Source organism: Parasteatoda tepidariorum, chromosome 4, assembly GCF_982258835.1.
Source record: "Parasteatoda tepidariorum strain Cologne lab strain chromosome 4, Ptep-v5.0, whole genome shotgun sequence".
NCBI lineage: Eukaryota > Metazoa > Arthropoda > Arachnida > Araneae > Theridiidae > Parasteatoda > Parasteatoda tepidariorum.
Genome location: NC_141758.1, coordinates 60,421,717 through 60,444,273, shown reverse-complemented (window position 1 = coordinate 60,444,273; position 22,557 = coordinate 60,421,717). Strand labels below are relative to the sequence as shown.

At 30.6% G+C, this 22,557-nt stretch overlaps 1 protein-coding gene across 1 annotated transcript; it reads left to right on the top strand.

The window, feature by feature from the left end:
* Positions 1 to 752: 752 nt before the first annotated feature.
* Positions 753 to 21,767, top strand: LOC107443307 (sodium-dependent phosphate transport protein 1). Its single transcript, XM_087161204.1, has 10 exons — positions 753 to 1,286; positions 4,061 to 4,257; positions 7,294 to 7,530; positions 10,658 to 10,841; positions 11,015 to 11,145; positions 12,582 to 12,731; positions 16,178 to 16,310; positions 18,676 to 18,831; positions 20,370 to 20,455; positions 21,477 to 21,767. The coding sequence occupies exons 1-10, from the start codon at positions 1,250 to 1,252 to the stop codon at positions 21,675 to 21,677; spliced, it is 1,512 nt and encodes a 503-aa protein (XP_087017330.1). The 5' UTR covers positions 753 to 1,249; the 3' UTR covers positions 21,678 to 21,767.
* The last annotated feature ends 790 nt before the right edge of the window (positions 21,768 to 22,557 follow it).

Sequence of the window (22,557 nt, the reverse complement as noted above, 5' to 3'; positions counted from 1 at the left end):
AGTTTTCAATTTAGAATTACGAAAAATTGTTATCTTTCTTTTAATCTTTATGATTAAATGCTACGTCACTATTATTATTCGATAACATTTACTCAAGTTTAGAAAAATTCTAAATTTGAATTTTAAAACAGACTATACTTTATATTTTAAAATAAACTATATTTTATATTTTAAAGCAAGCTGTACTTTATATTTTTAAACAAGCTATACAACTTTTAAAAACTTAAAATTCAGATCATTAAATTAAAAGTTATTAATGTGTTCTCTTTTTCTAATTTCTACATTTATTTAAATTTAACTTAAATCTTTAATGGTTTAAGAAATATATTTAAATTTCACTTGAAAAAAATTCTTCTCTGTGATTCCAATTAAAAATTTAAACAGTATTTTGCTATTCTGTTTAAAACTGTGAAACTAAGTATCAGCATGATCGTCTTTATAATGAAACGTCTTTCACGTTGTATTAAAATAAAAGTATTGTAAAGAGCAATATATAAAATAATAAATCATATTTATTTCACTTTCATGCATAATGAAACACATGTTGATTGTCAAGGTATATGTTTCATTGTATAAAGAAGTGAAAAAGAATAAATTGTAGATTATTTATTCTACACTTACTTATCAAATGCCAAAAAATAAAGCTTGTTTTGTTAACGGAAAGGCAGGAATACATTTAAGAAATAAATTTTGATTACTCGTATCACAATATCATCTCTTGGCAGCACTTTGAAACGCTAAATGACATTTGTCCAGAGAAAACATTTTGCTTGAAGGGTAAACATGTTTACTTTTTACTCCGATTTGAATTAAATATGCCACATCGTTTTTGTGAAAAGTGGACTTAGTTTAAAAGTTGACCAGCTACTTACGGGAAAATATTATCTCCTTGATCGCATTGCGTTAAATGGAAGCGAGAATAATTTTAGTTAATAATAGGGACAGTTCAGAGGGTCGTTTAGTTGGCACAATTATTATGATAAGCTTCTCAGGTTAAAACTTTAAATAGTGTTTAAATTATCGTCAGCCCTCTTCTTGTCCAATTATAAACCTGTGGCAAGAAATTATAGCTTTATTGAATTGGTAAAAAAATTAAAGTTGATAATTGAAAAAGTTTGCGAATAGTTTTGTGCATTTTAGTGTCAAAGAAATTTTCTTATTCCTTTCATTTACGTTATTCATCGATGTGCGACGTATGTCAAAAATATTATCTGCAATATCTACGTTTTTCCAATAAAAGATTATTAAAATGTCAAAAACTGGAAAATTTAATTTAGAAAGAGGAGGTAAGTGAACATTTATTTAGTTTTTAATTTCAGAAATTTCAGGATCAGTCAATAAAAACTGCATTATTTTTATTTATTCATTTTTTTTTAATTTTTAAATAGAGGCTGCCAATTTCAATATTTTTTTTTAATTTTGATAAGGACAGTTAAAAATTTTATATCGATATAAATTTTTATCTACCCAAAGGCAATTCATTGAAAATTTAAATTGTTCACAGGTTTTTTTATGAATCTTAATAATACTATTATTTATATTTATTCACGCTTAATATTAAGATGTTTCAGGCTATGATAGATATGAAAATGTAAGCAATTAAGGAATAGAGTTTAATAAAACTCTAGAAAATAGAAAATACATTAAGAGAAACTAAATGCGAATTATAACTATTAAATTTTGACACCAATACGCATTCACTATAAAATCCTTGAATTGATATAGAGGGGAATTGTGACAGTTGGGACAATTTACCTTTATGAGAACACACTCCAGCCCCTAATGTAGTATGTAGTTCGAAATAGATAATTATGATTAAATTTATAATTAAATGCAAAATTATAATTTATTATAGAAATATTTATATCTTTCTTGTACATATTAATAATATTGCTTTTATTATGAGATTACTTTGCAAAATGGTAAATAAAAACTTAATGTTTCGCAAATAGCAAGCAGAAATAAAATTTATAAGTTTATCTTTTAAAGCTATATTTAGGAAAAAATATCAGGAGTTATTTCTTTTTCATAACTTTCAAAGTAAGTTATCTTATGTTTTCATAATCTATCATTTTAAGATAAATGTTTTACCAAATTCAATATTTCGTGAAAATGAATTTTTTTTAATTTGTAACTTATAGAAAATTAACTCAGAGAGCACACGAAAGTTTTTTTTTCACAATTTCTGTAAGAAAGTGTTGAAAAGAAAGTTAATAAGAATAATTTTTGTTTTGATATTTTAATTACCAAGCTTTCGAACAAATGACAGAAACGAATTTTGCAAAATCGCATTTAATTCATAAAGATTTCTTTCCCAGTATAGCGTCGGCATTTTTTCCCCATAAATATGTGATATCGTTAGTATATCTGTAATCGATAGTATATGTAAAATGTGTACCTCTAAATAGCTTTTAATTACGTAATAATATTAGAAAACAAATGTATGATAATAAAATCAAATGTACTCTTAAAGAATTCTCTAAATTAAAATAGAAATCTTCAATTAAAATGAACATATTTTTTTCTTTTTTATCATTAATAATCTGTTAATATCGTCATAAATGTATGTAAACAATATTTCGGCAAAGTGATTTTTTATTAAAATAAAATATCCTGCGCCTATATAAATAAAATATCCTTTTAATTTAGATTTCCATTTTTCAATAACTTCAGCTTTCTTGAAGTGAGTTTAAATAAAATTGGTAACCATTTGTCACTTTTAAAAAACGTGGAAAACTTTTAAATACATAATTCCTTTTGAAGTTTGTAGCATTTAAGGATTTTGTTTTATAAATAAAGAAAAATAAAAGTCAGTAAGTTCCTAATAGGTCATATTAAATATATTTACCACCAAAAAAATGGCATTTTTATAAACTAAATGAGTTTTTTTTTTTTTTTTTTTTTATCAATTACTGTTCTTAAAACAATTTTAATTCCAAAAATACTTTAATTTACCTTTATTAGAAATAAAGGGCCCATTAAAGAATTAATTAAAGTTTATAAAACTTAGATAAATTCACGCAATCCAAAACTAAATGAATAAATATTATTGAAATAAAGCAGAATAATTCAAACTAGTGGGTTGCGCCCCTGCTCGCTAACGCTCGCCAACTCCTTAAAATTGCTACGCAATCTTATATGGTTTGCTTCGTTCACTACTAACTTAGGTACATTACGAATGCATAAAGTTCTAAGGTTTCAAAGCAATAATTCAAATCCATATAACAACTTTTTTTTTAAAAAAAATTACATATTTTTAGTAAATACTAAATCATTAAAATAAATTTGAATTCAAATAAAGACTCATTGACTGAGACTCATTTTTCAATGAATAACTAATAACAATAATAAAACAAATAAATTCGTGATATAAATCAAAAATCGTCAAATAAATTCGTAATATATAAATTCGTGAAAAAAAGCGCTTTCGACAAAATACTAAAATAGAGATCTATCGACAAAGACTACTCACCTCTGACTAGCTTAATAGTATAAGATTGCCGCACTTGAATTGTTATTTCAGTTTCCGTTTTTAAAAGCGCTATATGTTGAGCCACCTCAGCTTGATTTGGCATGTGACATTTTTAGCGGCAATCATTGGTCGATTTTCTAGCGTTGCCATTCGGGGAGTTGTAATGAGGCTTTTTTTGTCGCCTTGTAAGAGAAATATATATATAGATAAAAAGAAATTTTCAAAAAAAGCTCAAATTACAGATTACTGAAGATTCGCTTATCTATTCTTTGAATATAATCGTACAGAAATAAGCAAAGACGTGAGTTATACCGAATTAAAACATGGACTTACAGACTTAAAAAACATGGACTTATAAAATTATCCTCTAAGACGTCATGTTTTCAGACTTATATGCAGATTTATTGATGCATATTTTGAAAAGTTGACTCTGCAAAATACTTTAAACTTGGAGTGATGTTAACAGCAACAGCTTTACAAACAAATATTTTACTTCAAATTCTGATGCATTAACTGATTTATGCAGATAATATAGCACCAATTACTTTGTTTTTTTAAATTTTTTTCTATTTATTTCTCTATTTTCAGGCCATGGAATTTTTCAAAGGCGGTATGTGGTTACATTGCTAGCTTTTTTGTGTGGTATGGTTCAGCAGACTCAGCGTATAAACATCAGCTTCGCTATAGTAGCAATGGTTAATACCACCAATATTCTGCCGAATTTGAAAAATAGGACAATAACAGATTGCGAAACTTCATATTTAGAAAGTGAAACTACAAGTTTAGTAAGTTGATTAAATATGGGTGGATCCTAGAAATCCCTCCCCCTGGCGAAATTTTGAAATTTGGCCAAGCGACCTTTTGAAATCTCGCCAAACTAGGATCTGAAAGATATTTCAGGGAGATATGTTGCAACCTTACAAAGCGTCTATTTTGATTATTTTTTATTTTGTTTTATAAATTTTTAATACTTCAAACTACTTTTTTTAATAAAAGAAAACAATGATCTGAGTAATAATCGCCAGTTTGGCACGATTTCAAAGGCAAGATTCGAGTCGCCAATGGTGGACTGCTCTAGGATTTTACTTAAAATATTTTTTCTGATACATTTTTTTAATTACGTAGAACTGCAGCCAAATCCTTCAAAGCCAATGCACAAATAAAATCGAAGCAGCATTGAGTCTCTGAAAAAATTGGTATTGAAACTATCTCGCTCTGCATGATTTTCGATTTAAATAATCTGAGAAAAACATTTATTTTTCGAATGGCAGATAGCAGCTGAAAGTTGGTATGAAGAGAGTTTAAATAAATAAAAAATATTGCTCGAAAACGTAAATGTAAAATATGGAGCTTTAAAATAAAATAAAAATTACATTACTGAACCATTGTTACGAGACTCTACCAGAAATGGCACTGCTCTGTCGTTATCTACCTTACTCAACTAAAATAAAATAATTTTAACTCCATTTTATAAAAAAACAAGAAACCTAACACTTTTTATTTACACAAAAATTTGTTAGACAATATCACCATAGCCACCGATGAAACAAATTCTAGCTTACAGCTTTTATGAAATCAAAATAACAAATAAATAAAATCTAGCTTACAACTTACATATACTCAAATAACAAATAAATAAAATTTAATACTTTTAACAACTATAACTTCAACAGATTGCTTAAGTTCTAATCTCGAATTTATAACACTAGGAGGCTCCGCCCCCTGCTCGCTAACGCTTGCCAACCCCCGAGAATTGCTACGCAATCCTATGTGGTTCACGCCGTGAACCATGGCTCGCTGCGCTCGCTCGCCAATGAACACAATGTTCTAGCACAAAGACATAATATATTATCATCAAAGACATAGTATTTTATCATCAAAGACATAGTATTGTACTTATGTAGATGAATTCTACCAATGTTCTTATTGGCTTTTAAAAAAGTATATTAGCTATTTAGATTGTACATGGTGACAAAATCAAAACATTAGCTAAATAAGAAACATATTAGCAAAATTAAATTATCAAATTGTGCTTCACTAATATTCTGCATTTTAAAGCGTGAAAATTCAATGCATAAATAAACGCGAAATATAAAAAAATTCGATGCATTCAATACAAACATTTAAACGTTTTTTAGACGTTTAGGTAGCTCACAGTAGAAAAATATCAATTCAACAGCGGCCTTTTAAAGCATTCTCCCTTCAATTAATTAATTAATTCCTAATTAAGTTTAAATTAAATATTGTCATGTTTTTAGTGCATGAATCTGAATTGAACAACCTGATAATGCTCACTCTGGTTATTGTTATCTGGTTGCTCACTACGTGCTCTTGCGCGCCGAATGCAATCAATTAAAAATGAAAACTGTTGCCAGCGCGAGAAAAGAAATTTCATCGGTTTTATTGATACATACGTACGTATTAGCGTTTTATATAATACTAGGAGGCTTCGCCCCCTGCTCGCTGGTGCTCGCCAACCCCCGGAACTGCTTTCGCAGTTCATTTCGGATGGCTTCACAATCCGATGCTCGCTTTACTCGCTCATTGGATACGTTCTTAACGTCTAGCTTTTGTATACTTTTTTGAATACTGAAGTTCCGAAAACTTTTCACTGTAGAAAATTCTAAACCTGTACATTTCAATATTAATTTGAAATTGCAAACAGTTCACATATTTTTCTTAATCACACTGTTCTAAATTTCAGTTGTTGAGAAAAGTAACTGTTGTAAGCTTTGTTTTAAAGTCTTTCCCACAAAAGGGCTAAAGCCATGTGTTGTAAAACAATATGAAATAGTAGTCTGCCACTGAACGCCGGATGTAAAGCATCGGCTTCGCTAAAGATAATTTTGAATTTTTAATTCTCTGAATGGCGCCACCCTAATATGGAATTTGTAAAATAAATGTATATATTTTTGATTGTTCATGAAGCCCATCCTTTTGCGTTTTCATCAGTGTTCAGAAGCAGAACAACTATAAGTTCTTTATTTTATCACAAAAATATAAAATGTATAAAAAACAAAGAGTAAGAAAATGAGTATAGTCATAGAAAAAGTTAAAATTATAATATAGTATTTATCAGTTAAAATAAAACTTTTTGTATAAGTCATTGTTAACAATTCAAATTTCTCCGAAGCAATTCTAAACCTTAATTTTGCACACTACGTACTCTTGCGCGCCGAAGCCTATCAATTAAAACGCATTAGCGTTTTATATAACATGGATTAGCCATATGATGCTCACTACGTGCTCTCGCGCGCCGAATCCAATCAATTAAAAATGAAAACTGTTGCCAGCGCGAGAAAAGAAATATAATCGGTTTTATTGATACATACATACATACATACATACGTATTAGCGTTTTATATAATATAGATAGATATATTGGACACTCCAGCGAAAGGCACAAAACGTGTCCTGGCAGACATACTTTATTCTGTTTTGCGCGTTATGCTTATCTATTAAAGTTATGAGTTACAAAATTTTCATCAAAAATAAATTTCAAGAATCTTTAACTCGTGTTAAACAGAAAAACTTTTCAACTGCAAGGTTGACATAGCCACTTACAAAAAATTTTTGTTTACAGAAAATGGTAATTTTTGATCTCATGTTTGTAAAAGTCTTAAGGCTTCTTTCGTACCGAATATAGCCTATACACAATTTACTACGGCCTATACAAAACATCATGAAACAATAAATACTAAGCCTCATTCTTAATCTCAGCAAATTTTGAATGAAAATTGACCGAATTGAAAAAACTGAAACACGTTATTTCATTAAATGTACAATTTTGTATCTTTTCATAATTTATTTTCCAATTGCAGAAAGCTCCAGAATTCAATTGGAATCCTGAAATCCAAGGATATATACTGAGTGCAGGCTATGTTGGATATCTTTTTACACAAATACCTGGGGGCTTTCTTACTGCACGGTATGGAGTTAAGCGCATATTAATTGCAAGTATGTTAGGTGCATCTCTGTGTAATTTAGTGTCGCCTGCAGCTGCGAGGATACATCCATATTTGCTTGCGGTTGCGCAACTTATTAGAGGAATGTTCCAGGTATTGTATAGTTTTTTTTATTTTTATTTATACATAAATTTATTTTTTATTTTTATCAGCATCTGTATATATACACTGGTTATCATAAATTAAGGAAAATTCACAAAAATCGCGATAACTCAAGAAATTACACATGGAATTTTATGAAACTTACCCACAATATACAACACATAGTAAGGTATTAAACAACATAAAAAGAAATTATCAGACATTAATAGTAGTATAGAAATTAGCACATGTATAAAATAAACAAATTGGAAGTATCGGTTTGCAATAGAAAAAGTACCTTTAATATGGAATATGATTGCCTCTAGAAGCAATACAGCACAAACAGCGATGTGTGATGCTTTCAATTATGCGGTCTATCAGTTCAATAGGAAGTGAGAGCCATTGCTCTTGTAAAGCAGTTGCAAGCGTGGCAAGGGTCTGAGGGGGCGGATTGATGGCAGATACACGCCTCCCTAGAGCATCCCAAACGTGCTCGATAGGATTCAAGTCCGGGGATCGAGCTGGCCACTCCATGCGAGTAATTGTTTCCTGTTGAAGATAATCATCAACAATGCGAGCTCTGTGTGGTCTTGCATTATCGTCCTGTAACAGGAAGCAATCACCAATTGCCCCGGCATATGGGCGCACATAAGCATCAAGGATGTTGTCTCGATAAACCTGAGCATTCACGGTTCCCCTTGGAAAGACATGGAGGTATGTGCGCCCTCCTAAGGATATGCCTCCCCAAACACAGACACTGCCTCTTCCGTATGCATCTCTTTCACGGATGTTTGATGGATGATAACGGGTCCCAGGTTCTCTCCATATCAAATAACGTCTACTGTCACTTTCTAGACTAAACCTGGACTCATCCGTAAAGAGAACAGGCCTCCATTGATCTGACGTCCAGTGGACATGTTGTCGGGCCCACTGCAAACGGTCTCTCCTATGGCGTGATGTGAGCGGCACGCAAATGGCTGGTCCTCTCGCATACAGACCACCTTCGTGGAGCCTTCTGCGCACAGTTGACGTTGACACCAACCTTCCGGTGGCTGCAGCAAGAGAGGATCTAAGATGTGTCGGAGTAGCGGTTCTATTCCTGCGTGCACTTAATGTCAAATATCGGTCATCGGCACTGGTCGTAACAGTTGGCCGTCCTTGACTGAACCTCCTAGATGCCGAATCTGTGGTTTGAAATTGCCTCCAAAGTCTATGAACCACAGATGGACTCACATTTAGCCATCTGGCCACTTCTGATTGACTCTGCCCTGCCTCTAGTCTCCCGATGGCTCTCCATCGTAGTTCTTCAGGCAAATGATGCCTAGAGGTCATTATTACGAATTGGCTATCTCAGATTTTCAATGTCGCAATCACAGTAAAATTTGTGTGCTTTCTCTCAAACTTGGACTTTTATGCTCCAGGCAGATGACGTAAGCCGAGTGCAGCGCCACTAATTTGCATATTGCAATTTTACTCAGCTACTCTTAGTGGACAACATATGCAAATTTTGCACGGTTTGGCTTACTTTTGAAAGAGTTATCGCTATTTTTGTGATTTTTCCTTAATTTATGATAACCAGTGTATATATATATATATATATATATATATATATATATATATATATATATATATATATATATATATATATATATATATATATATAGTGTGTGTGCTTCCAAACTCTCAGAATTCGTATCATTGGGTAACCAAGAGTTCTTTTGGCCAGAGAGTATAGTTAACAATGTTTGCTTTACATACTTCTCAAAATTTCACATTTCAAAAAATACATAGAAAATATTTGCTATTTTATATTAGCAAGGAAGATATTCAAGCAACACATGATATTTAAGCTGAATTTTCAAGACAGAAATAATCACTTTTATATTTTATGCTAAAAATTTTTAAATTTCTTTTTTAAAAAGTGAAATTTTGCATTCAGCAAACGTTTGTATGTTGAATAAATTCTGATAATTTAAGTTAAGGGATTACTTCTGCACAATTCAGATTGTGTGTTATCAGTTTTAACAATAATAAAAATAAATTTTAAGAAACTCTTAGAACCGAAGAATATGCAGTATCAAATTATTAACTCCAGATTGAAACATGATTTTATTGTTTCACATAATTTTAAAAGAACCATTCTAAAATTTTGAAGCTAATGAGAGAAAGGAAATTTTGAAAATTTCTAAAAATGAAAGATGCAAATTTGAAAAAAAAAATTTAAGTGACTATCTTTTCGTATTTCAGCTTTTCTAACTGGGATGACACTTTATAGGCGTATTTTAGTGACATAAAATGAGTGAAAATTACAAAAAATAATTATCTCATTTTAATTATTCTAGTAAAATACACACTATCAGACACTTTTAGCCCACAACGATTATGCATAGGTAATAAAACAAGTAATATTAAAAAAAAAAATTCCAACTTAGCTCTAAACTTCCCCCTACTGCCTTTCCTATTTTAATTCCTAAATAGATCAACAAAGAAAATTTTTTTTTATTTACTTTTTATTAAAAAATTACAATTAATATGCATATGTACATACAGATGACAGAATCACAATATTAAGTCCATATAAAACTAAAATTAATTGACAAAATTTATTTAACAGTAGAAAGACGAAAAATTAGTATATACCTATATTGCCCAAAAGCAGTCAAAATGACTGAAATGTGAATGTGTAAATAAATTTGTTTAAAACTGATTTTTAAAATTTTTTACATTATTTACAGTTATATAACAAGTTATTAGTAAATATTAACACTAAAAAAATTACATGTTGAACAAAAAGTCTCAAAATTCTATCATTGTACGCGCATCATTGTTTTTCTAATTGAAATTAAAAGCAGTCAAAATGACTTCCTTAGGCAATCTAGTGTTAATGACTGAAAATATGAAAAAGCTGTATTAACATCAGGTGTCATTCTCTACAAGTTTAAAAAATGTATTTGAACTTGGGTGGATGAATAATAAGTATTCCATTATCGATTGAAAATTTGCACAAGAAATATAAATATATATGGAGATTGTGAACTAACAGTAGAAATTGCACAAGCATAAAGTACCCTTGGGACATCAAAATGACTATTTTTGTGAGACCATACCATATGCTGAAAACAACTCTAACTCTTTATAGGGTCCACCATCTGCCGCCTTTGCTCCCTTATCGGCGTGTTGGTTTCCTGCGCAAGAAAGAGGTTATCTTGCCACTTTCTCATACCTTGGCTATCCAATAGGTGGCTTTGCCGGAAGTTTAATATCTGGACCTATTAGTGAAATCAACTTTGATGGTGGTTGGTCACTAATATTTTATTTTTTTGGTAAGTGAATTTGTTCATCTAAATTAATTACGCTACATTATCATTTTTCGTTTTCAACCTAAGAATTACATTAAGAAACATTTTATTAAAAATATAGACATCGATTTTGAATTTTAAGTGTCCTAAGAGTAAAATTGTCAATTCTTGTACATTGATAAATATTAATTTTCTAGGATTATTTGGATTACTAGTCAGCGTGCTTCTGTTTACCTTGTATGCTGAAAAACCAACAGATGATACGAGAATTTCAGATAGAGAGTTGCAATATATTCTCGAACATACAAAAGGAAACACAGTTCAACAGGTATGAATTACATTCCTAAATGTGACGGAGACTATAAAACTTGAAAAATAAAAATTATAAATGAAAATAAAATGACTAAGGGTATTTTTGATTTCACGTGTTAAGGCCAGTACCTAACACTGGAAAAACTGAATATTGCTGTATAACTTGAAAGATTGATGGGGTCAATTTGGCACTTCCCAGATTGTATGTCAGATCAATTAGCCCTCCAAAAACTAAGCATATATTCACAATTAACATAATAAAAACATATTATAGACTTGATCATCGAAACTTAATGGCAATTTATTTGATTTAACTAAATTATTTGATTATATTGAACACTGACTTTTCAATTATACGCGTACATATATTTCTAAGATAAGTGAAATTACCAAAAGATTACATAAGTTGAAGAAGAAAGAAGAAAAAAAAACTGATTTATTAGTTTATCCTGATAAGTGATAAAATCTCAAACCTTTATTTGTACATTTACAAATCGATTCTTAAAAAACATTTTTTTTTATCAATTTGGACTATGAATCCCCTTATAAATACTTTGCAATAAACCATTTGAATCATTCAGTAGCAATATCCGCTGGCCGTTTGGTGGCGCTAATAGATGCAGAAATAAAATCTCGTTGCCTCTGAGTGATCATTACGATATAAAATGTAATACTAAGTAATACAGTTTTTACACAATATATTGCTAAATACAAAAAATCAAAAAAAATGCCTTCAGTGAACATTTTTTATCAATACATTCGATGATTTTATTGTTGCTGTGGGGAGAGTAGAATTCGAACCTGTCAACCTTGATCTAGAAAAAGGTACCCCAACGTAGAATCGAGTTAACGTGTCTTATATACTAGTGAATTGGAATTATAGCTTTTGTAGTGGTAGATACATTACAGTACTCCCCCGCCAGAATTATAACCGGGATAGAATTCAATGAACGTATACCCCTAGTTGATTCATTGCTGTTTTGTGAGAAACCGGGAGAGCTGTATTAAGATCACGGTCGCGGTTACTCCTGTGTTGCCATTAGCAGTCGAGTCGAGAGTGCGTAGCAACAACGTGAGGAGGTGGATAGTGTCGAAGACACAAGTAGCAAGTCAACTGTTCAATGTAGACCATCCATCGAAGTAGGCGTGTTCAGATCGAAGTGGGCACTACTGTCAAGGTAGGCGTGTTTACACAACATCCAAAGGTCACCAATGTGGGGATAGTAGTTATCGATAATGTCAACCTTCATCTATGAAAAGGTACCCCAACAAAAGGTACAACAACTACTGAATTGGAATTATATTTTTGTAGTGGTAGATACACTACAGTTGCTTTAAACCGTTTTAGTTTAACTTTCATTTAAATTTTCTACAATCCATTTTTATTTCACATGAACATTGCCATGATGAATCCTATTTCAAGAGTACTGATATACTTAATGCCCTTTTTAGAATCCTCCTATTCCATGGAAAGGAATTCTGACTTCTCTGCCCACCTATGCTTTCTTTATATCATTGTTTGGACAATACTGGATGATATTTTATTTATTAACAATTCATCCAACCTATTTAGACTCTATTCTTCATATACCTGTAAAAGAGGTGAGTAAAAAAATAATGTTTAAGTTGAATTTTTCTTTTTTTTCCCAATAATAAATTTGTCCTCTTTACAATACAATAAAAACAATTATTGCAAAGCTTCAAGTACTTTCCTGCGCATGAATAATGCCATGAGACTTAACATAAGTGTACTACCTTACCCAAAATAAAATGGGAACATCCTGAAAAACTTTTGATCTAATAATCAGATTTTCACGTTCTAATGGTACAAAAACTTCAAATTTTTAGAAGGAGGGTCAAGTTTCCGAAAGATTTGGATCTTAATCTTCAGATTATGGCGGAAGCCGCAATCTGGAAATTTTGGTCCAGATAGTTTGGTTTAAAAAAGAAAAAAAAATATGAAACCTTTAGATCGCTTGATGTTGATTTCTTTTATATATATTTCTTCATAACCTCAAAATTAAGGAGCTGAATTATAATTTTCGCACACAAGTATAAAATTTCTTTATAGTAAGATAATTTTATGTAAAAAATTATGTTTTTTATTATTAAATTTAATATTTGTAGAAAAATTTAGAATTATAAGATTCTCAAATTTTAACACTAATTTCATCATCGTATTTTTTAATTACATAATTCAAAATTTAAAAAGATTTGGTTGAATAGTTCTTTAGAAATAAAATTTTTAAAACATGACTTCTTTCATATGGCAAAATACGTAAAAGATGAAATTAGATAATCAAAACTTTTAAACGCTCTTCTGTCTAAACTATTAGAACACTATATAACAGATTACGGTTTGACCCATATTTTGTGAATCACAAATCTAAATCAGCCGAAGAAAGAGTAAGTTGATTCAGGGAAAGTATGTTTTTGCATCTGATTTCGTAACTTAAAATTTCGTCTGCGTCTGCTTTAAATAATTATTAGGTTGCTATTTATATTTCTGACCTAATAATGAAAAAACAAATATGTAGGATCGAAATTGGTTTTATTGTTTTTCAAAATATTCTCCATGATGATCAATACACTTTTGCATGCGTTCGAACCAATTTTCAAAGCACTTTTTCCAGTCCGATTGAGGTAACTCCAAAACATGCGTTTTGAATGCATCAACCGCTTCTTCGGGGGTCGAAAATCGTTGTCCACGTAATTTATTTTTGATGTGTGGGAATAAGAAGAAGTCATTGGGTGGCAAATCAGGGCTGCAAGGCGGATGTCCCATCAGTTCGATCTTTCGCTCCGTCAGAAATGCCTTTGTTTGAGTCGATGTGTGAGAGCTCGCATTGTCATGATGAAGAATGATTCGCCTGTTCTTCTGCTTTTTTCGAATTTCTCCGATGACTTCTGGCAAACAAATGGTCGTGTACCATTCAGAATTGACCGTCCTGCGTTGCTCTAACGCCACTGTTGCCACATGACCGTTAATGCCGAAGAAACAAGCAATCATTTGTTTCGATGTGCTTCTTCCTCGAATAACTTTTGTTGGTTTTGCCTCGTCTTGGAAGACCCATACAGTTGATTGCTGTTTTGTTTCCGGCTCATATGCATAAATCCATGATTCGTCACCTGTGTAGATGTTATACACAGCCTTTGATGTACCTTGAACGTATTTTTCCAACATTTCCTTGCACCAATCGACACGAACCTTTTTTGAGCGTTTGTCAGATTATGCGGGATCCAACGTGAACAAATTTTTTTTACGCTCAAATGTTCATGCAATATTTTATTGATGCTAGTCATACTAATGTCCAAAGACGCCTCTGTCTCACGGTATGTCACATGACGATCTTGCTTTATCAGTTCACGCACAGCATCAATCTTTTCTTTGCACAGCAACGGATTTTGGATGACCTGCACGGGATTCGTCCTGGATCGAACATCGACCACGATTAAATTCGTTATACCAATTTTTTACAGTGATGTAGGATGGCGCTTTATCGCTGAATAAAGAATTAAGCTCATCGAAGCATTCTTGTCTTTACAATCCACGTCGAAAGTTATGAAAAATAATAGCACGAAAATGTTCACGATTCAATTCCATTTTTTGAAAGAGAAGAACTTTTCAATTTACTGTCAACAACACAAATGAAGCTATAATGGTAAATCGTGTGCTGAATTTATGTTTAAAAATATCAAACTTTCGATTAAAATCGTCTGCGGTCGCCTAGCAATACTTACTGTTGCCAAGGCCAGAAATATAAATAGCAACCCTCGTATGAAAACATTCGATCATTACTCTGAGAAAAAAAAGTATGGCGAAAACTAGCAGAGTATCGCAAATTTTGACGTGTTTCTGATTCTATGGGTACACCAATAAGCTTGGTATTTTCCAAAGCACTTTGGTTATGAGTTTGGTAAAATTAACAATAAAATATGGTTTTATAACTTGTGATAAAATTTGGTAAATGTGGTACAGTTAGGAAGTAAAGTAATAGGTTTACTATATGTTTGAAATCCAGAATTTCCTGTGAAATGTTTCCGTAATAAAATTAACAAATGAATGTAAATATTACCAAATGAATGGTTATAAATACCGTATATTTTCTTTCAAAAACCCGAATAAATTTTTTTTTTTTTTTTTTTTTTGGTATCTGAAAAGTCTTTTTTAACAAGTACGGATGTTTTCTTACCAGAACTTTTATCCTCCATGTAAATTGTAAATTAACAGTAATTATGGTTGATCACTTTTTTACTTTACGACCAGACTGTTCGCGTGTTAAAAAAAGGAAAAAAAATAACTGAACCCCAAAGTTTTTTCTTTAATTTTCTATTGATATGTTAATTTAGAGTTTTAACTCAAACATACCATTTTTTGCGCATGTGCTACCTTTTTGACCGTGTTTGTCCTGTCTTATTTGATATTAATACTGTAGTGAAGTCAAATTTGAATACTTTTGGAAACAAATATATATTAAAATCACTGAAATATGCAACAAAAACAGATGACGGTTGTTAATAATCGCAATTACTTTGTTTTGATTTACCAAGCTCTTCCAATATTATTAATTCTATCTAATGAAATGAACTTTAACAGAAAGATATTTGGGCAAAAATATTTTGTCTATTGATAATATTCTAATAACGGCCAGTCAGATTTATTGGGTCTGCTAGCGCGAGTGGTCACTGGTATGAAAAAATCCCTCTTGCTTTCAAAAAAAAAAAATTATTGTAGAGATTGGCATTGAAATTACTTTACAAACATATTAAATAAAATAAATACATTTGATACAAATAAATAAAAGATTTTAGTAGGTGAATTCACCATTGAATTCACCCTAAGTGGAGAAAAAAAAAATTCGACGCAATTTCACTCATTAAAAAATAACATAAATTTATCATCTTTAAGTAGCATAAGTATATTTTTAATATTAAAAACATAACATTTGGAGTTATGGCCCAAACAGAACTATTTCTATTTACTTTTACAATTTTAATATTATTTTAATTCTTATATGTGTCTCTTGTTTCCCTTTAATGGATTTTAGAATGGTCTTCTAAATTCAGGACCTCAGTTAGCGCAAGCATTAACAGGTTTCATAGCATGCTGGTTGTCTGTTTGGCTAAAATACAGGAATGTAAAAAGCATTAGCTTTATGAGAAAAGGATATAATACTCTAGGTGAGAATAAAAATATGTTGATTAAAATTTAAATAATATTGTCAATATAAATTCTGTAGTTTTTTCAGCCAATAATAAATCAGTTTCAGTCATAAATTAATCAGATGTTTTTAAAATTCAAATATATAAATACGAGGTAACAAAAAAAAATTCTTACACCAAATACAAGGTACGTGGCATAAATATTTCTCCCCTGATTTATATTCCTCTGACTTAAATTCCTACATTTTTTAAACATCGCATTGCGGATAATAAATTTTTAAAACAAAATATAATTAAATAGACTATACGGTAATTGTTTGCGGTTGATGAATGCTTCGTAAATAAAGGTAATATAATTTTTAAAAAAAACGTAGTAATGTAGTTTTTATTCGTTAAAAGATTTCGAAAAATTTGTGATAGTTTTCTTTAGTTTAAACGCTTACCATCTTCAGGACGATTTGTCGAAGTTTTATGAATTAAAATCAAGTGGAAAATAGGGGAGATTTTATGCCATATCATAGAAAGTTTCTGCAAGTATTTCTTTTTTCAACCTTAATTGTTTTCCTTCTATAAATTTTCGAAAGTGGAGACAGTCTAATTTGGAACATCCTGTAAATATATAATTGATATTAATCAAATTTTCAAAGATGAATTTTCGTTTTCTCATATATATATATATATATATATATATATATATATATATATATATATATATATATATATATATATATATATATATATATATATATATATATATATATATATATATGTATATGAAGACCACAGACTTTATCCTTTAATTTATTTTGATATTGTTTCCTGGTATATATGTTATTATTATTTTGTAGATTTTAGGGAATATACACTACGAAATAAACACAGGGCTTTAACCTGACTAATAAAGCAAATTACGATGCTAGTTAAGGTGATAGCAGTTTTAACTAGATAACTTTGCACTAATAAATGCTATTTCCTAATTTTTTTTTTATTTTTAATGAATGTACAGAACAAAATATATCTTTGAGGATAATGAAATAAATAATTCTCTTAATGCCTCTTTTTTTTTTGCAAATAAACCATATCCCTTTATAAAACCCTTTTGCGGAAATATGGTTTAAAAATTAAGCGCATTTTAAGCTTGTTCTAATTTTCATATTCTTCTAGTTTTTAAAGCAGTACAGGGAGTCATTTTTCTAAAAAGGTGATGGATTCATTACTTATCGAACGATGCAAAGAAATTGATTTCTTATGTATGTATTCTTTTTTAATAATACCCCAAATGTAACAAAGAAGCTCTCATTTTAAAATGAAGTGGTGTGTAAATCTGCCCTTTAAATAAAACTATGGTACTTGATTCGTGTGAGAAGGTACTTTGATCCTTGCATCAATAATAAAATGTTCCATTATGTGCAGATTTTCCAGGAGAAATCCCACCTAGCCTCTATTGACTTCTCATATACTTTGCTTTCTAATATATCTAGATCTTCGAAAGTTTGAAAAGCTAAGGCTTTTGACGCCAAAAAAAAAAGTCGCCAATATAGCCAGAATGTTTACCAAGTTAACACTTACAGACTATTAATAAGAGAGTCTATTTCTTGTAAGTGGATATTGTGTGCTATTAAAATTCGTATAGTAGCCAAGCTTAAAAGTAGATTTTTGTGGAAAACTGATAAATTAAAATTTGGGAAATGGCTAAATAAAAAAAAGTTAATTACTCATTATATTCAGTCAAATATATCTACAAAAAAATAATTACACGTATTTTCTTAAGGGCAGTTTTCCTCAAGACAGTGTTATAAATTTCTTGTCATAAGATTCTTGTTATAAGATTTAAAGATGTATCATCATTATCATACTTTAAAAAATTGAAAGAATATCATCTTTATCATACTTTAAAAAATTAAAGGAATGATATAGAGAAAAAGCATTGAAAGAAAAAATTCATAGAGAACAAGAGAGAAGCAGCTATAACGATAGCCATGACCCATTCAAGAATACAGAAATTGAATATAGGACTTGAAATTATGCGTAACGGTGAAAGTGTTTCGAGTGAAAGTCGTGGACAGTGGTGGGTATAAACTAAGCCACCATTTTATTTAGTACCGTGTTATTACTGACACCAGATTACTCTGCATATTTCGATTGGAAAAAAATAAAGATTTCGCAAAAAAGAATTTAATAAATATATTCATAAATATAAGTAATAAATTAGGTTGGATCAAATAAATAATGCATCTAACCTTTATTCAAAATGAAAATTCTTTTATTTTTTATTTGTATCTATAAGAATAATTTTTATTTATTTTTGTGTATCTATATTTATTATTTATCTTTCAATGAAATTAGAAAACAACTTACTATAAGTAGCCTTTACGGTTTTCAGGTTGTTCTTTATACATTCTTGGAATGCTTGGTCTGTATTTATCAGGATGCAACAGAATTGTAAACGAAATATTTCTTTTCATGGCGGCAGGCAGTGTAGGGATAGCATTCGCCGGATGTTTGATAGTAGCTGCTGATTTATCACCAACGTTTTGTGGTTAGTAGATGTTTCAGCTACATTGTAAAATCAGCATTAAATACAAAGAATTATAAAATTTTTCATGTTTGATAGTAGTTGTTGATGTATCACCAACATTTTGTGGTTAGTAGATGTTTCAACTACACTGTAAAATCAGCATTAAATACAAAGAATTATAAAATTTTTCATGTTTGATAGTAGTTGTTGATGTATCACCAACATTTTGTGGTTAGTAGATGTTTCAACTACACTGTAAAATCAGCATTAAATACTAAGAATTATAAAAAATTCTCGTGCTTGATAGTAGCCGTTGATGTATCAACTAACGTTTAAGGTTCATACCATTTGAACTACATTGTGAAATTAGTAACACATGTTCATTTAGAAAAAAAGTAGAAATCTTCATGCTATTATTGTTGTCAATGGTGTTTTAATGTATAGCAAATGCATTAATACAGATGCAAAATTTTATAGTAATTTATTTGATACCTATTAATACTGCATCAATACTGTACATCTGTAAACAGATGCTGAAGAAATAAGATTTTACGATCCCTCTAACAAAATAAATATCTGAGGAAATTGCTTGATTGTGGATAGTTTAAACTATCAGAAGTTGTTCTCTAGCAACAGCATTGTGCTGAAGGATGCTGAATACAGTTAATCTTTGTTTTGATGGGTTGAACTTTTAACAGCTTTTTTGCTTATTCTAACAATGTAAAGCGAGATAAAGGACAACGATTAATAATGCTAAAAAATATTGTTACTTTAATAATGGTATCGTTATAAAACTTTCAAAACACATAATTAAAAATAGAGTTTGTGATTTAAAAAACCACTTTTTGAAAAATCACAGTTGTTTTAATAATTCCTCCTCTATGCCCACATTCATGCAATAAAATATATCAGTGTTTAAGAATATCTAACAAAATTTGTCCCATAATTAAAAGTAAAAATAAACTTATGTGATCCATTGAAGCACTTTTTGAAAAATGACAATAGTGTCAATAATTCCTTCTTTAAGTTAACAATCATCCAACTCAATATACACGAGAAAAAAAAATTCTGGTAAAATAATTGTACGGTGATGACATTTGACATTTCAAGGGTTAAAAAAATTCTGGTTAATAATATTAAAATATAACGTATTTACGATAATATTGCAATAATTAATCGATAATTCTGGTTTTAAAATTATTTTTCTTTTTGTCCCACTTTTAGTAAAAACTACGAAACTGAAAAGTAAATTTAACCAAATAAATGGGTTTTATGCCATGCTCTACATTATCACATTATCATGATAAAATTACCAAATTTTACCACACTTACCAAATTTTATCCCTCGTTATAAAACCATATTTTAGTATTAATTTTATCAAAGCACTTCGGTAAAAATTATTGAGATTCATAGTGTTCCTCCGGAATCAGAAGCAAGGAAAAATATTTTCAAATTCTGGTAGTTTTGGCCATGCTTCTTTTCTCAGTGTACCATTGTATAAAAATGCCCAGCAAAGTTTTGCTAGTAATTTACAAATAACATTTCTATTATTTTTCAGGAATTATTATGGGATTAGGAAGCACAATAGCTAGTTTATCCGGTTTTATAATGCCTATTCTTATTGGGCATTTAACGAAAGAAGAAGTATGAAACTTTTTTATGTTATTTACTTATTTTTGATGAATTTTGTGAAGATTTCTTATTATTATGAGCAAAAAATATTGTAATTCTTCATTAATGCCATCTCTATTTAACTGTATTTTGTATTTACAGTCCATGACGAATGTCGATCGAATTCCATGACTTACTTTCGATCAGCTGCTATAATCTGAAATTGATTACAATATAATTGTAAACTGTTGATTGGTAACTACTGCAAACTGTTTATAAATCATTTTCTTTTGTCGTACTTTATTTTTTGCTTACTTATGATTAATGCTTATGCTGTATGCTCTATGTATACTTTGGGTTTTAGCATCTACATTCTTATACAAAATCGAACAGTTCGTAATCAAATTACATTCAATTACAGTTTACAACAGCTGGTCGAAAGAGCAATGACCAACAAGGGTACCAAATTCAAAGTGGTTCATGGACTGTTGTTTAATAGTATGCAATTAAAACATCGTTTTCTTCCAGTGTGGCGCCGTACTCCATCCTATCATTGGTATGCTGGCAACCGCCCTGGACTATCATTAACATGCAGCGACCCTCGGCCTTTCCAATCGGCCATGACCAGATTTCGTAGTGGCCATCTTAAGTGTTTAAGGTTTCAAAATGGGGAGAAGACTTTCCAACCTTGTTTCTGCTCACAGCCTGCTAGTCCTGATCACCTTCTTTTTTGCCTTGGCGCTTCTTTTAAGCAGCTGCTGGTTGATCGGGACTTTCTGCTGATATATGGGGAACTGACGCGATGGGGCTTTCTGGACCTGGTCTAGGCTTTCCTTCTCCAGGGGGGTGTGTAACAACAACACAACATAGTAAGCAATAGCGCACTCTATCGGTTTAACGCTGTATTTTAGCTCAAACGTTACTATACGAAATATGCTAATTTATTATGTAGCTTCCACCTGCCTTTACATTGTTTGACATCATTTTTGAACCATCCTTAATAATGCATTGAAAAATGAAGTATGGGTAACTTATTTCGCATTTTTTATTTTAGCAAACAATGATCCAATGGCATAAAATGTTCCTTATTACATCATGTGTTGTTTTTGTATCTGGTACGATCTTCCTAACTTTAGGCGCTGCTGAAATTCAACCATATGATCCAGCATATGTAAAAGACACAAAAGTGGAAACAAAAACTGATCTCCCTTCAAAACACTTAGACAAGAAAGAAGTTACTATCACAAAATTTTAATATTAATCTCTTTTACAAATCAAATAGTGTGGTTGTTGAATGAAATGGAAACGATTGAAGCTAAAATAATAAATATTAATTTTTAATAAATATGTTTAATTTCTTTTTCCTTAGCATACTTGCTACCAAGCGAATTTGTAAGCACACTTTACATTTATTTCCAACAACATTGTGTTACATACTTTTAACTACTCTTTTAAATCTTCGAACTAGAAGGTTGGACAGCGGGTAACCTAGAGGTGAGAATCCAGACCTAATAATCCGATTTTTTTATGATTCAATATTAAAGTAAAACCTTGTTAATTTAATCCCTTCTGCAACTAAATCATCTTTCAAAAGGTAATCTGATAATCAAGTACGAAACTGGCTAAAAGGAATTGGTTTCCCCATTATAAGTTAACCTTGTCTAACTGGAACACCAAATGTTTGTCTCACATGTGTTCAACATACACAGGTTTCCCAGCGTATGTTATTTTGTATGTTTTATCAAAAACATCTAAAAAGAGTAATAAGTAATGAAAAAGAAACATGCATCATCTCTTATATATGTTTAGTGATCACACACATTCTAGTATGTACGAGGGTTGCTTTTCATATTTCTGGCCTAATAATGAAAAAACAAATATGTAGGATCGAAATTGGTTTTATTGTTTTTCAAAATATTCTCCATGATGATCTCCACTTTTGCATGCGTTTGAACCAATTTTCAAAGCACGTTTTCCAGTCCGATTGAGGTAACTCCAAAACATGCGTTTTGAATGCATCAACCGCTTCTTCGGGGGTCGAAAATCGTTGTCCACGTAATTTATTTTTGATGTGTGGGAATAAGAAGAAGTCATTGGGTGCCAAATCAGGGCTGTACGGCGGATGACCCATCAGT